The sequence below is a fragment of the Haliotis rufescens genome, unplaced genomic scaffold, assembly GCF_023055435.1.
Source record: "Haliotis rufescens isolate VD_foot unplaced genomic scaffold, xgHalRufe1.0.p SCAF_54, whole genome shotgun sequence".
NCBI lineage: Eukaryota > Metazoa > Mollusca > Gastropoda > Lepetellida > Haliotidae > Haliotis > Haliotis rufescens.
In genome coordinates, this window is record NW_025964268.1 from 155,861 (window position 1) to 170,139 (window position 14,279).

The window sequence follows — 14,279 nt, forward strand, 5'->3', positions numbered from 1 at the left end:
TCAGACAAGGCCACCCGTGCCCCCTGTGGTCAGGTGAAATATATCGACGTTCACGTGTATGTGTGTTATTGTTTGTTTCGTGCGTGCGCGCGCGCGTGTGTGTGCTTGTACTTTAACGGACTGGTGCCGGTTATAGAGTGCAAGGCCACTGAGATACCATGCCACACTTGAACATGGCTACCCAACTCTGACACATAAAACTTACCGACCAGTCATTGTTTCATGCCGAGCGCAAGGCAGGGTGACAACTACAATATCATAACATCTATTGGCATTAAACATCCACGGGACCGAACCTCCGTCTCTCTGGCAGACGCTTTATCATCCACTAGACCGCGGAGGCTGGTCTCATATCACTGTTAGAGCCAATATAGCAAGCTATGTGGACAAATACATAAAACAAATAACACCTGAGATATTATTCATCCAAATGAGAAATAAATAAATAAATATTTCATATTTTATTGACATAAATACATAAATCAAAATCAGCATAGTTCATTCAAAAAGCAGACAGTTTTAGTGCAGGGTGTATTAGAAATTTATATGAATTATTGAAAGTTGGTACATCTGGAAACACAACTTTTGTTCCCGAGGCCACAGCATATATAATACCAGTTGCTTGACTATTTGTGCCAAATTAACATGAAAGACGAGGCAGAATATTTTAATGAAGTTTCGTCTCAAGAGAATCCCTTGAGTTTTATCAACATGATCAAAAGTTTGTACATATTAATAACAATTCAAAATGGATTACAGATGAATGTTCCTAATAGATGCTTTGGGGCCTTCAATAGTTTTATACATCACCATATTTGCGCGGGGTGAGTTTGGTTTTACAGCTTTTTAATTGTCTTTTGTTTGTTGTTTAACGCCCAATATTCCAGTTATATGACGGTGGTTTGTTCATAATCGAATCTGGACCAGACTATCCAGTGATTGATACGATGACATGCATCAACCAAGTCAGCGAGCCTGACCACCCGTCCCCTTTAGTCGCATCTTTCAGGCAGAGCCGCCTCTTATGACAGGCATGGGTTGCGTTTAACAGTATCCCAGTTATAGCATGGCATGTCAGCTTGATGTGGGAGGAAATCCTGAAGTGATACATTACCGCGCCTCAGAAACCTGGGCGACAGGTGCCCAAAATTTGCACGGAAGATAAACAAGACAATGATAAAAAAGGTTGGATCGAATCCAAATTCATTTTAGTTCTTATTTTAGGTTTGAGTGAAGTGGTTGTGGCCTTAACGGTTCAGAAAATTGTAACCAAAGAAATTGTTGGCTCTCCATATTTGTATGGAATAATGTTTTGCTATAAATTAACACAAGATCTTAAATAAATCAAGTTGCTCGAATACTTATTAAAATTATTTAAACAAAAGCTGTTATTTCTAAAGGAAAATGACGAACAGATTATGCATCTAAGTCCGATAATCTTACCTCAGTACGACCAATAAGTGATAACTATAGTCAAGAACAGAAGAATATAAAATTGTATTCACTGAATTCTTTTTATTATTGTGATATACAAGGACCGGTGACATAAAGATATCAATACACAGACAGGTGATCTCCAGAGGCCAACTACACCCAAGGAGGACTAGATTACTCACAGTAAATACGGGAATGCTTAACTACAAACACCATATTCTTCCTGTTATTCACAGCCTTAGAAACTTGATTTTTCACAGATAAGTTCAGAGTGCGAGTGCCAACCTTATTTCACTAGTCCTGTTTGTTGCCAACCAGGCATAGTTTACGGTGTTTACATGCTCTGTCAGTTTTATTGAGTTTTTGAAGCATTGAGAACTGGTTCAGAACTATAGCCCTCCAATGGTACTAGTCTATGAGGACTACAGAAATTGAATTCTTTGTTAGTTGTCTCGGACTAGCATGAATTTAGAAGGCTGTTTTCGTCTATATTTTAGACTGGTATATGTATATTACAAAATCTACTCAGCGGGATTTTCAAGGTGACAATTTGTCCTTGATCAGATAACATCACAAGGTGTCAAGCCTGCTTCATAATCATAATGGACTGCTGGGGCCGATTTCACAAAGCGATCTCAGCGCAATAATTATCGTAGGTCTACGTTAAAGTAAAGTAAACGATAAACGTAGCGCTGAGGCCCTTGGCATCATGTTGGAGGACAGATGAAACACAATGAGTCAAGATTACAGTAAAATGCATTGATTCCTGTTTGAAGTACATGCATACCATTTAGAAACTTCAGTCACAGATAAAAGTTACACTTCTGCATTTGCAATATCAGTCATCTTTTCAATTTGATCAAAATGAAGGTGGGTCTTTCATCACCACTTTTCCTGAATCAACTTGAGGATATTTCCTTTCAAAATGGGTCAATCCAAGGTATACTGGACTACATTGGTCAATGCAGTGATGCATTTCTCATTAATAAACATACATGAAATATATGGCACTCATATTTGAATTAACCTGTTCCTTGCCGTAGCATCAGCAATCATTTGATCAGGTGCTACTTTCACTGCCAATGAAATGTGTCAAATGGTGATCAAGAAGACTAACCATTTGACAACAAAAACAAAATTGGCATATTACTAAACACTATTATGGTTTTTGTATACAAGACTTGATGAGGTTTGAAATAGCACTTATCATAAGATCATGCCACTGTTTGAAGCTCATCAATGACTATCAAATTCTAGAAAGTTGGATTTAACATTGATTTGATCAGTATTACAGTTACATCACAGCAAGTCAGACTAAGGTTGCAAGAAGGCCCACAGTGTGGAAGAGTTTTACCACCTTAGTGTTGGTGTGCATGTTTGTTTGATTGTTGTTTAACTCCGCACTCAGCAATTTTCCAGCTAGAAGACGGCAGCCTGTAAATAATTGAGTATGGACCAGACACTCCAGTGATCGATATTGTGAACAATCCATGTTGTGGGAGTATGATGACATGCTCTCAACCATGTCAGTGAGCCTGGCCATGATCCATTTGGGCGTCTCTTATAACCAGAATAGATTGCTGGGGACCTATTCTAGCCCTGAATGCCATCAGTTTGTGAAACCCACAAGAACAAGAAAGGTGCTGTCAACCTTGGGATCATAATCAGAGATAATCTGGGATGACCAGCAACTCCTGGCACGTCTGTGGATGCAATGATAGAAGACTTTACACCTTTTGTTGCTGGACAATCAAAGATAAAGAACATGAGTGGGCACTGCAATCCACTGTATCACTTACCTCATCTTCGAAACCAGAAATTATGTCCTCAAATTGTGGGTTTGTTATTTGAGGAATGCCATCCATTCCCATCATAGGCCAAAATGTGTTCTAACAGAAAATATCTTAAATTTTGAAGTATTATAAAAGAATTGTACATAACAATACTGTATTCACTTAAACATAGGCTAACATTACCAACATACATAATCTATACTTGTCAGTCTAAGAAGACTCTTGTATCAATTCATCATTCCTCAAGTATTGAGTGAGAAGAAAAGAGATGCTGCCACCTTCAACAGACAACAGTAGTGCAAAAAATATTTACAATGGGACTGTCAAGTTTGTCAAAGCACTTATGATTACAAAGATATATACACAAAATCCATTTCAAAATACTGACAAAATTGATATACAAAATAACAACACTCATATCTACTGGAATGCTAACCTTTGTACATAATCTAGTGAACTAATTACACAACATATTTTAAATCATCAAATGAAAATAAATATAATATGAAAAAAACAACTGAACATCATTTTAAAGACACAGTTTGAAAAGTGTGCAAGATATTTCATGGCATCACCGAATTACAAATCATGTACACAATAATGTTTGACACTGATGTTAGGAGAGTTAATATTTCTGAACATTTAAATAAAAATGTAATATAATGAAGTTAATATTCTCATAAAAGTTCATTCAAATTTATACCATCTTCATGAGTTATTTATCAAACTTTACAGGGGACATAGTATTATATACTACTCAAAAGAAGTTAAGGACCATAACATCAGCAATGTTCCAGCCACATAACAGCAATATCCCTGCCATATAACAGCAATATCCCTGCCATATAACAGCAATATCCCTGCCATATAACAGCAATATTCCTGCCTTATAACAGTGATATCCCTGCCATATAACAGCAATATCCCTGCCATATAACAGCAATATTCCTGCCTTATAACAGTGATATCCCTGCCATATAACAGCAATATCCCTGCCATATAACAGCAATATCCCTGCCATATAACAGCAATATCCCTGCCATATAACAGCAATATCCCTGCCATATAACAGCAATATCCCTGCCATATAACAGCAATATCCCTGCCATATAACAGCAATATCCCTGCCATATAACAGCAATATCCCTGCCATATAACAGCAATATCCCTGCCATATAACAGCAATATCCCTGCCATATAAGAGTGACCTGTACACAATCAAGGCTTGCTTGGACATAATTGATATCATGAAAAGTGATCCTAGCAATGAACCTTGTCACCCAGCCTGACTATCATTAGTCACGTGTACAAAAGGCAGGATCACTGAGGACCCACTCTGACCACATACAGGGTTATCCTCATATCAGTGACGTGAGATCAAATTTCATGTCAAATTTACTGTCCATTGAAACAATGCAGATCAATTACAATCAGATTTGAGTTTACAGCACAAGTTAGCCTGTGATAATAGCTTCTTACCTTAGGTTGACATAAAAAATAAAACCTAGATTTTTTATCTCGAGCCTCAGTTCTTTGAGTTAAGCAGTATTTGTAGTCACGACCAGGCATCCTTTGTAAAGAGATCTTCAAATAAGTACCCTGATTGTTAGTAATCTTATATGCATAAAGCACAGCTTCAATATTCATGATTCTATGACAACCACAACAGCATACTTCTCAACCTCGATTGTCAAGTGTACCATATCATCATTCTATTATGTTAGATACCCTGGACCATACACCACTATCATATATACTGCTTTGTTCAGGAAGTGACGTCATGACCACCAGAATGCCTTTCACTCATGAATGCAATTTGAGTGGATGTCTATTTTAAACATCGCCTATTTCGAATCCGGTAACATGGAGTTGAATGGGTATTATTCTTTACATAATGGAGACATATGATAGCCTGACAATCAAGGATCATGCACCCGATAAGACTCACTTTGAATACATTGTTAAGTCTGCAGGTCAAATCATATACCAGTAATCACAACATATAGGGGTAACACTATATATTTATATATATATCATATACACAAATAACATTAACGTATGGCATAATACATTGGTATGATACATTCAATATGTAGTCATGAATATTGTGATAGGTATGGTGACTCTAGGAACACAAGCACAGCAATGCAAGTCAAGCTTGAAATACAGCAATATTTGATAATAGCACACATCTTGTGATGATGGAACTGATGGATAGTTGAATATGGACAATATTCATTTCTTATCATGATTTTTGTGAAGGTGCTTTATTTAGCATCCCATATATTAATTTTAACAGAACATGTAGATTTCTTCTACACACTTCATTGCATCTATAAAGTGAGTGAGTGAGTGAGTTGGGTTTAACGCCACTTTTAACAGTATTCCAGTTATATCATGGCATGTCAGCTTAATGTGGGAGGAAAGCCCAAGTGATGCAGGTCTCAGACGTTTACCACTTCGAAGAAACCCACGAGCATGGGTATGGGTCTGACAAACCAAGAAACATAATCGGGGCAAACCAGGATTCGAACCCACAATCATAGGTTTCTGGCTTGCCCAAGGGACACAACTCTGTAGAGCAAATCACGGCGCCTTAGACGACTGGGCCACCCGTGCTCCTGCATCTATAAAGGACTAAGCGTATGATACAATGACCTGACTTGTCTAAAATAGACGAGTGTTGAGATAACGTCCCTCTCATTGTCCTGTTCAGGTTCATTACACAAGTCCTACACAAAGCAAAGTGTAAGCTAGCATGACTAGAAGGTTAGCTATATGTCAGACACTGGTATGTCGTACTTTCTTGGGTTCAGTGTTTTCATGGCACAGTTTTAAGTCCACTAATTGACTATTAACATGAAAGAGTGAGTAAGTGAGTGAGTGAGTGAGTATGGTTTTTACACCGATTTTAACAATAATCAAGCTATATCATGGCGGGGGACACCAGAAATGGGCTGCACACATTGTACCCATGTCCGGAATCAAACCTGGGTCTTCGGTGTGACAAGCGAATGCGTTAACCACTAGGCTACCCGACCGCCCTTAACATGAAAGAAAAGTACCCAGTAAGTCAAGCTGATACCAAGCACGTCACAGTGCGTAAGTTAAATTATGGATGTCATCGTTTATCACAGTACTGGTATATCTGTTATATTGATGCTGTATCGATACTAGTTTATGAATATTGATACTAAATTAATCATTCACGGCCACAAAGACATATTTATTTATTAAGACTTCCATGATTAACACGAAAAATGAAAAGGCAGAAAATTCCAATTAAAACATTTAAGGGATCAACCTAGTTCATATCTAGCATTAAAATTATTAAATGCAGGTCTATATACCTTGTAAATATTTTTGTTTATCTGTACACATACATTATTATTAATCCATATATATCATGATATTTATTAGTTGATATATTACAAATAAATATTACAATCAATGACAGTGCTGTTTGACTCGTGAGTCCTATGCATTTGAAGTATGAGGAGGGTGAGCGTGACAGCTGGATCAACGGCGCAGGTGAAGCATCTGGCTGATGATGCAGGGTAAAGTGAAAAACATAGTCACAATTATTTTCATTCTCCTACATTAACAAAAAACTAAATCCAATGTGTGACAATGGCGGAAAATTGCACATGAAAAATGGTACAAACTACTTACCTTGATTCTCAGGCACCAGTGCATAAACGAACCCATCATATACGAAAGAATATTACTGCTTCAAAAAAGATGATAATTCCGAAACAGGTAGCACCTTTTTGACACAAAAAGGGCTGCCACTTCAGTTTGTGAAAGACAACGCCTGAGGAGCAAGACTGACAGTACCACATGATTCAGCTACCGGTATGTAAATCAGTCTGTTTGAAGTGAGAAACATACCTGTCAATCCATGCTAACAAATGATGAAAAAATGTTTGTTTAATGCTACACTCAACTGTATTCCAGCTATATGACAGCAGTTTGTAAATAGTCAAGTCTGGTCCAGTGATTAATATCATGAGCATCAATCTATGCAGTTCAGATATGATAACATGCATCTACCGTGTCAGCAGGCCTGAACATCACGTCAGTCGCCTCATGCGACAATAGACTTTTACAGTGACAATATTGCAAATTTCCACAATTCCTATTACCGGTGCTTGTAGGGGAGCATAGCTCTGGCAATTTGACAATCCCAGCTAGTTTGATTCAGTCACAAGATTCTATTACACTGACAAATGATCCTCCCTTGTTTAAGAATGCATTAAGTGAAGCAGCATGCAACAGCTTATTTGAAACAATTTCTTGGAACAATTTGATTTATGGTCTACAGTTTACAGTTTATGACACCAAATTTCACAAATGTTGAATTAAATAAAAATATGAGCAGTTAGTTTTATGGGCCGCCAACACAAACAAAATTTTGTTCACCAAAACAATAGATCACAGGTATGGAAAAGAAACTGATAAAAGAAAGCCTTCTTTAATAACTGTTACCATTGCTTACTGCCTATGTTTTTCACCCTATTGAGTATACTATTTTGTGACCACTTTAGAAAACATGTTCAACAATTTTTCAGTATTTTAACCCAATCAAGCCTGTTTCTTCTAGAAAAAATGTAAACCAAGTTATATACAGCCACGGTTTTATGTAGTTTCCCTGGATGGTGAACAAGGCCATCTTGACGGTATTATTTTTCATTTTCAACAATGACCTCTGATACTCAATCCCAGTTGTGACATATCTCGAGTGTTTATGATGTGACAAGTCCAATGGTTTAAAACCAAAAAAGTCCTGAAGAATTGAGACGACATATTTTGTGTTCAAGAATTCATATACTGGACAGACATAATAACTATGGCAGCAAAAACTGATATATCAAAAGTGGTTTGAATAAAATGATGGATTTCTTGCATCATTACCAGAGATTTTCAGTTTGTCTTATCGCTGTTCAACTGTCTGAACACGTGCCCAGTCCTATATGTTTTAAAGAACAGCAGCACAACTGGTGAAATTCATACACTGCTAGAATTTCAAATACATACAATTACATGCTCCTACATATAACTGATGATATTCATTTCACAACACATTCTCTTCAATCACAGTCTGATCCTTGATTAATACCTATTGCTTAAGATTCATCTCCTTGATAGCAGATCTTGTTGGAAATAGATTTCAGTTTAATTACATGATATTCAAACGAGTGAGTTGGTACGTTACAACTACTTTCAGTCATAGAAACTTTTGTCAGTTTATTGAGGACAGCCGAAAGTGATGCAGGTCTTAGACGTTTATCACTATGATGCAACTATAAACACAGGTATGAGGTGACAAAACAAATGATAACAATCAAGGTGAATCTGGGATTCGAACCCAAACCAGCACATCCTGGCAACTAAGGGACACAACTCTGCACAGCAAGTTGTGGCATCTAGGCCCCTGGGTTACAGTGGTCAGTCCCTAATGAAATGAGGGAGGATTTCCAGTGTGTCTGTAGACGAGGTCTGATCCAGGTAGAGAGCGGGCAGCAGAGGTACAGCATGACCTGAAGACTGATGAAGGTGATGACGCAGAGGATGAAATCAAAGATGAACGATATGCCTGTTGCTGTCAGATCATCGGTGGTTATTTTCACTCAGGACACAGATCTCCAGCTGTGGCTGTGTTAAGGACTTTGCTATTCAGTGATATTGATAATGAAAATAAAGAGATACCAATAGTTATCATGGCTAAAAAACCACTTTGCATCAAATTAAGTTGTCATGGGAGACTCGGGGCTAGTGATTCAGAATAGGGAGTGTGGGAATCATGATGAAAAGGTACTGCAAAAGAGAGGTGTGGTCGCCAAAAGTCTATCACAACAACAATCGGGGATGTGAATAATGTTACTTTTATCGTTTCAAACGACAAAAATGTCAATTGTAACATTATTTAGGTTCTGGTCATTATTATGGGTAGTGGCATGGGGGGGGGGGGGGGGGGGGGGATAGAGGTCATTAACAAATGTCACATAAAATTAAGGGGTGGGGGGAGAGGGGACTTGACTTTTCATTAAGTCATAAATTTCATGCTCAGTATTTCACTACAGCTGTTTGCTACAACAGTTCACTACAGCTGTTCACTACATCAGTTCACTACAGCTGTTTGCTACAACAGTTCACTACATCGGTTCACTACAGCTGTTTGCTTCAATAGTTCTCTACATCAGTTCTCTACATCAGTTCACTACAGCTGTTTGCTACAACAGTTCACTACAGCAGTTCACTACAACAGTTCACTACATCAGTTCACTACAGCTGTTTAATGCTACAACAATTCTCTACATCAGTTCACTACAGCTGTTTGCTACAACAGTTCACTACATCACTTCACTACAGCTGTTTGCTACAACAGTTCACTACCTCACTTCACTACAGCTGTTTGCTACAACAGTTCACTACATCAGTTCACTACAGCTTTTTGCTACAACAGTTCACTACATCAGTTCACTACAGCTGTTTGCTACAACAGTTCACTACAGCTGTTTGCTACAAGGATACAACTCTCAGTCCCCTCTCAACAGGGTCCACCAGCATCAGCCCTCTTGGGACGTACACAGACTCATTCTGAGTCTCAATATAACGCTTGATTTTCTTCAGACACTGCAACAGAAGAAGACTGTCATTACATTTAGTGAATGATAATAAGTTGTTGTAAAAACTTGTATGGTGTCCGTCCAACTTGGTGAAAGATCGACAAATATAATGTCAACTTAAGGCCACTTTCCTTGCAATATACAGTCAACTGTGGTTATAAAAACGTAGAATATCACAAATATTTGGTCATAATAAAAATCAAGTGTTGTCCCCATGGTACCTATGGTACCGGTAATCTAGGATAAGTTGAACCAACTCACAAAAAGCATTTGAGACAAGTAGGTGGTGCACAGATATTTGTGTAAACATATTTGGTCTGTTACAGGTAGAGAGGGGGTACGCATGTTGTGCACGTGCAGGTCATGACGATAAAATTGACTATGCTCCTATGGACACACATTTTGCTCTTAAGAATATTAAGAGGTCGGTGTGACAAGTTCACCACTTTCACAGTCATCGGGTACCTCACATCCTGCACTAACTATTATGTGCTATTGAACTCGCCACCAGAACTCGTTGTCAGTTGAGACATGACACGCATATATCCACAGTACTAGTTGTCGCGGATCACCCGCTACCTCTTTCTTCACAATGGTACGCATCAATGGTTAATTATCAGGTCACAACTCAACTGATCCTGGCTCACCAGTAATATATGCTTATATTTGTGAACAACAAACTAATTAATAAAGTCTCTTAGGCTGTTTTTTTTCTGGAGATGACTGCTTAATCAATTCAACTCCTAAGCTTTTTGTGCATGAGACTGCTCTACATGCTCTATATCACGGATTTCCGTAGCCATTAATTTCTGAGGGTCAAGGTGATTATTCTTCAATTTTTAACAGAAATAACAGGACGGTATTCAAGGTAACTTGTTAAGCGATCTTCTATCAATAACTGCTGAAAAAACACAACCATTTGCAAAATCTGGACATCTTATTGGAGTTACCTCCCTTACCTTCAAGCTGCTATTGCAGACATTCATTGCTTAACAACACAATTTCTTTTGATATATAATGTCAATGTTCCAGAGTTTTTCTACATTTGCTGACTTTAACTTGTCTGGAGAGAGAATCTCCCTGTATCACCTGTATCCCAAAAATTATCTTGACTGTACCATGTATATGTTGACTGTTAACATACATTACAATAGCTAATAAAAGATTAACTGATTATGACATGATGTATAGAAGAAATGTCAGTTAAAATGTTTTGGAAGCTTAATATATTTATAGTTGGGTTCAAACATCCCTACTCCTTTAATGATCAAGTTCTGTAAGTTCAACATTGAGACAAGGAAATCCGGAGTCAAATACCTTCTCGTAATATGTATCGATACAGAGGTATGCAAGATACGCTGTGAGACAGGCAAAGCAGCTTTCACAGTAGGTTCTCCCACCCAGACTTTCAGCCTCGGCGTACATTGTGTTCAAGCTGTTGATGGTCTGCTCAAAGCTTCCACGCTCAACCTGGAAGTTAAAGTTTTAGGACTTAATATAAGAATAGTTAATGTCAAAACAGACAAAATCAGATGTGTTAATGTCAGAACAGCTAATGTCATAAGGGTAAATACCAGAACAGCTAATATCAGGACAGATGACATTAGAACAGCCATTAGAAGGAAGCAAGTAAAAACATAAAAATAACACCTCCCTGCAAAACATACTTGTAGCATGTTTGTCACCATATACGTTGGAATGCGGTACTTCGGCCATTTAACAAGTCAACCTGAGTTTGGTTTTCAGTGCTTAGTTTGTTTGTTGTTAACTGCACTGAGCAACATTCCAGCCATATGACAGTGGTCTGTAAATAATCGAATCTGGACCAGACCATCCAGTGATTGACTTCATGAGCATCAATCTATGTACTTAGGATACAATGACATGCCTCAACCAAGTCAGTGAGTCTTAGGACTGATCTGACAAAAGCCTAACTAATACACCACCTAATGTAAATATCACTGCCTTTGCTGGTGCAGTAGATTCAAATTATTCATCAAACATCAATAAAAACATGAATGATTATCTACAATTTAGCTGCAACAGCTCAATAAGTCCGGACTTGTCAACCATCTCTGCCCATAAATTTCTGTTGATGATCAACTTCAATTATTCAAGCACTGAAATCATTTTAGCTGGAAACTGATGCAGCAATGGCAGCAATGACTCCTGGATGTTCACCTTTCCTTCCAGTTCCAGGGGGAACTTGTTCTGGAACTTGACCCCAGTGCCATCAAGGTAGTCCCGCTGCACAAACACTTTTGTACACGATGCTGACGGAATGCGTGACAGGTTATCCATTTTGTGACCCTGAAAAATGTATCAAACAAATCAATGATTTGTGTACGTGGTATTAATATACATCACAATATAATTCTCAGTACATATGATGTGTGAAAATAAAGTTGTTTCCTCCTTATCCAGCATGTCCAGGTTCCAGATCTGAAACAAATTTCTTATTACTCAGGAACAATGATGCACCAACTTGAATCAATATACTGAAAAATAAGATTTTAAACAACAATAAACCATTTGTCAGATTTATATCGATTGTTTTAAAAAATGAGACGGGAAGCATTTTGTTTATATATATTTTTAACCAACTGCTCTAGACATAGATCTGTGTACATTAAACATGTTAAATGTAAACAGATGTTCACATGAACATGAAGAAGCATGAAGAACATGATTAATGTTTGGTTGGACTACATTTGGTTGGAGGGATTCCCATATACATCAAAATAAAATGAATGCTCTCTTTCCTGTTCTCATACTTGAAGTTTGATTAGCATGATTAGGCAATGTTGGGGTATAAACATATGATGATAAAGAAAATAATCAACATGATCAAAGTAGCTGAAGTAATAGTCTGCTCTGATACACAATTCACAGTAACATTTTCACTTTATTGTAGGGTTGTGAAGGCACAAAATTATTTGACTATTCCTGGTTCACCTCCAACAAGCCGATCACTGCAGATGTCTTCAGAGAGATCACAAATCGGTGTTGTACACTTTACTGATAAAGACAAATCATCATTACCCAGGCACATGATACATGAATAACAGGATTTATAACATGCATAACATTAAACATCAGAATGTTGACATACTTTAACAGAAAATATCTGTTCATGGTAATATGGTCTATAACTATAAGCATGATAAGGAGTGAGTCAGTCTTAACGTTGCTTTCAACAGTATTCCAGTTATATCAATGCTTGTAAACTGGATGTGGGAGGAAAGCCTGAAGTGATGCAGGTCTTACCACTTTGGTATAATACCCTTGAGCATGTTGAGCATGGTTATGGTGCTGACAAACCTAGAAACATAATCGGGGCAGACCAGGATTCAAACACCTGATCGCAGATAAAGGTTTCTGGCATGCCCAAGAGATGCAGCTCTGCACAGCTCGGCATGATAATGAATACCATCAATCATAATGTGATATATCGTGTTGAACATAAATGTTACTTTTGACATCCAGCATGCTATTGCCCAGGAACATTGTAATCATGGTAATACTGGCAAGGATGGTCACAGTCATTAGTATGTTAGTCTGAGACTAGTACAAAACTAGAAGGATTAGTTCTGTTTTTTCCTTAAAAGAATTCAGTACCACAAACTTTTCAAACAAGTCACAATACACTTTGAGGTAATTTGTGATCATGCTCATGATGTGGTACTGAATTCCAAAGGTGTTTCATTTTCTCCAAAAAACAAGTTATTTGGCATAAAACACGAGAAGTCCGAAAACAACAATCAACTAGTTGGATATGTCACATGATTGCAACACATCAAGCACAGAGACCAAACTGAACTGGAAAAACATGTAGAAACGAAACACTAACCATATATGATAGGGTATCATTAAATCTGGTATGCAGATTATGTGGTGAAAATATGGCCATGCTGTTATCATGGTTATATATGACATATTATGATACCTATAGATTGGTCATGCTGTAATAATCATTAATTCAGACAATTGTCGGTAATTTGAGATCATTTTTCATGGAAGACTTTGATTCACATTATGACCACTATGATCAAAATGTCGAATAACAGATTTGACAAGTTCACCTGTGGGTATGAATCATGACATTTTCACCCAAAGATGACTGAATGAATTTACATTAGGTCTAGGCCTTTAGATTTTCACTTTAGCCAAATGGACGAATCGCGTTTATTATGAGATGTGGTCATAAATCATATCAACTTTGTCTTTCCATATCATTTAGATATATCAAATTCAACTACGTGTGTTAATATATCTAACAACAAATGTCTAGACAAAAATATTAATCCAAACCTGTCTCGGTTTACTCACTTCGTCGGCGGCCATTTTACTTTTCTCATAGACGTACTCTTATCGCGATATTGATTGGCTATATTTGCTGAGAAGTAACGTTATCTGCAAAGCT

At 37.5% G+C, this 14,279-nt stretch overlaps 1 protein-coding gene across 2 annotated transcripts; it reads right to left on the reverse strand.

The window, feature by feature from the left end:
- Window positions 1–446: 446 nt before the first annotated feature.
- Window positions 447–14,216, reverse strand: LOC124138488 (golgin subfamily A member 7-like). Of its 2 annotated transcripts, none has more exons than XM_046505159.2 (5): window positions 14,186–14,216; window positions 12,038–12,166; window positions 11,174–11,326; window positions 9,762–9,863; window positions 447–8,876 (listed from the first exon to the last, which is right to left on the reverse strand). In XM_046505159.2, exons 1-5 carry the CDS (start codon window positions 14,198–14,200, stop codon window positions 8,838–8,840), a joined length of 438 nt encoding a protein of 145 aa, XP_046361115.1. In that variant the 5' UTR covers window positions 14,201–14,216; the 3' UTR covers window positions 447–8,837. The 2 variants fall into 2 exon arrangements, with proteins under 2 accessions (XP_046361115.1, XP_046361113.1); XM_046505157.2 differs by having other exon boundaries at window positions 14,168–14,210.
- Between the last annotated feature and the right edge of the window lie 63 nt (window positions 14,217–14,279).

Bases quoted from the DNA above. Each gene is read 5' to 3' on its own strand.
- LOC124138488 (XM_046505157.2), bottom strand. From the start codon at position 14,200: ATGGCCGCCGACGAAGTGAGTAAACCGAGACAG. The intron at 12,167-14,167 runs GTTTGGATTAAT...TACATTTTTCAG, and splicing joins AAGTGAGTAAACCGAGACAG to GGTCACAAAATGGATAACCT. The intron at 11,327-12,037 runs GTGAACATCCAG...TTTAACTTCCAG, and splicing joins CCCTGGAACTGGAAGGAAAG to GTTGAGCGTGGAAGCTTTGA.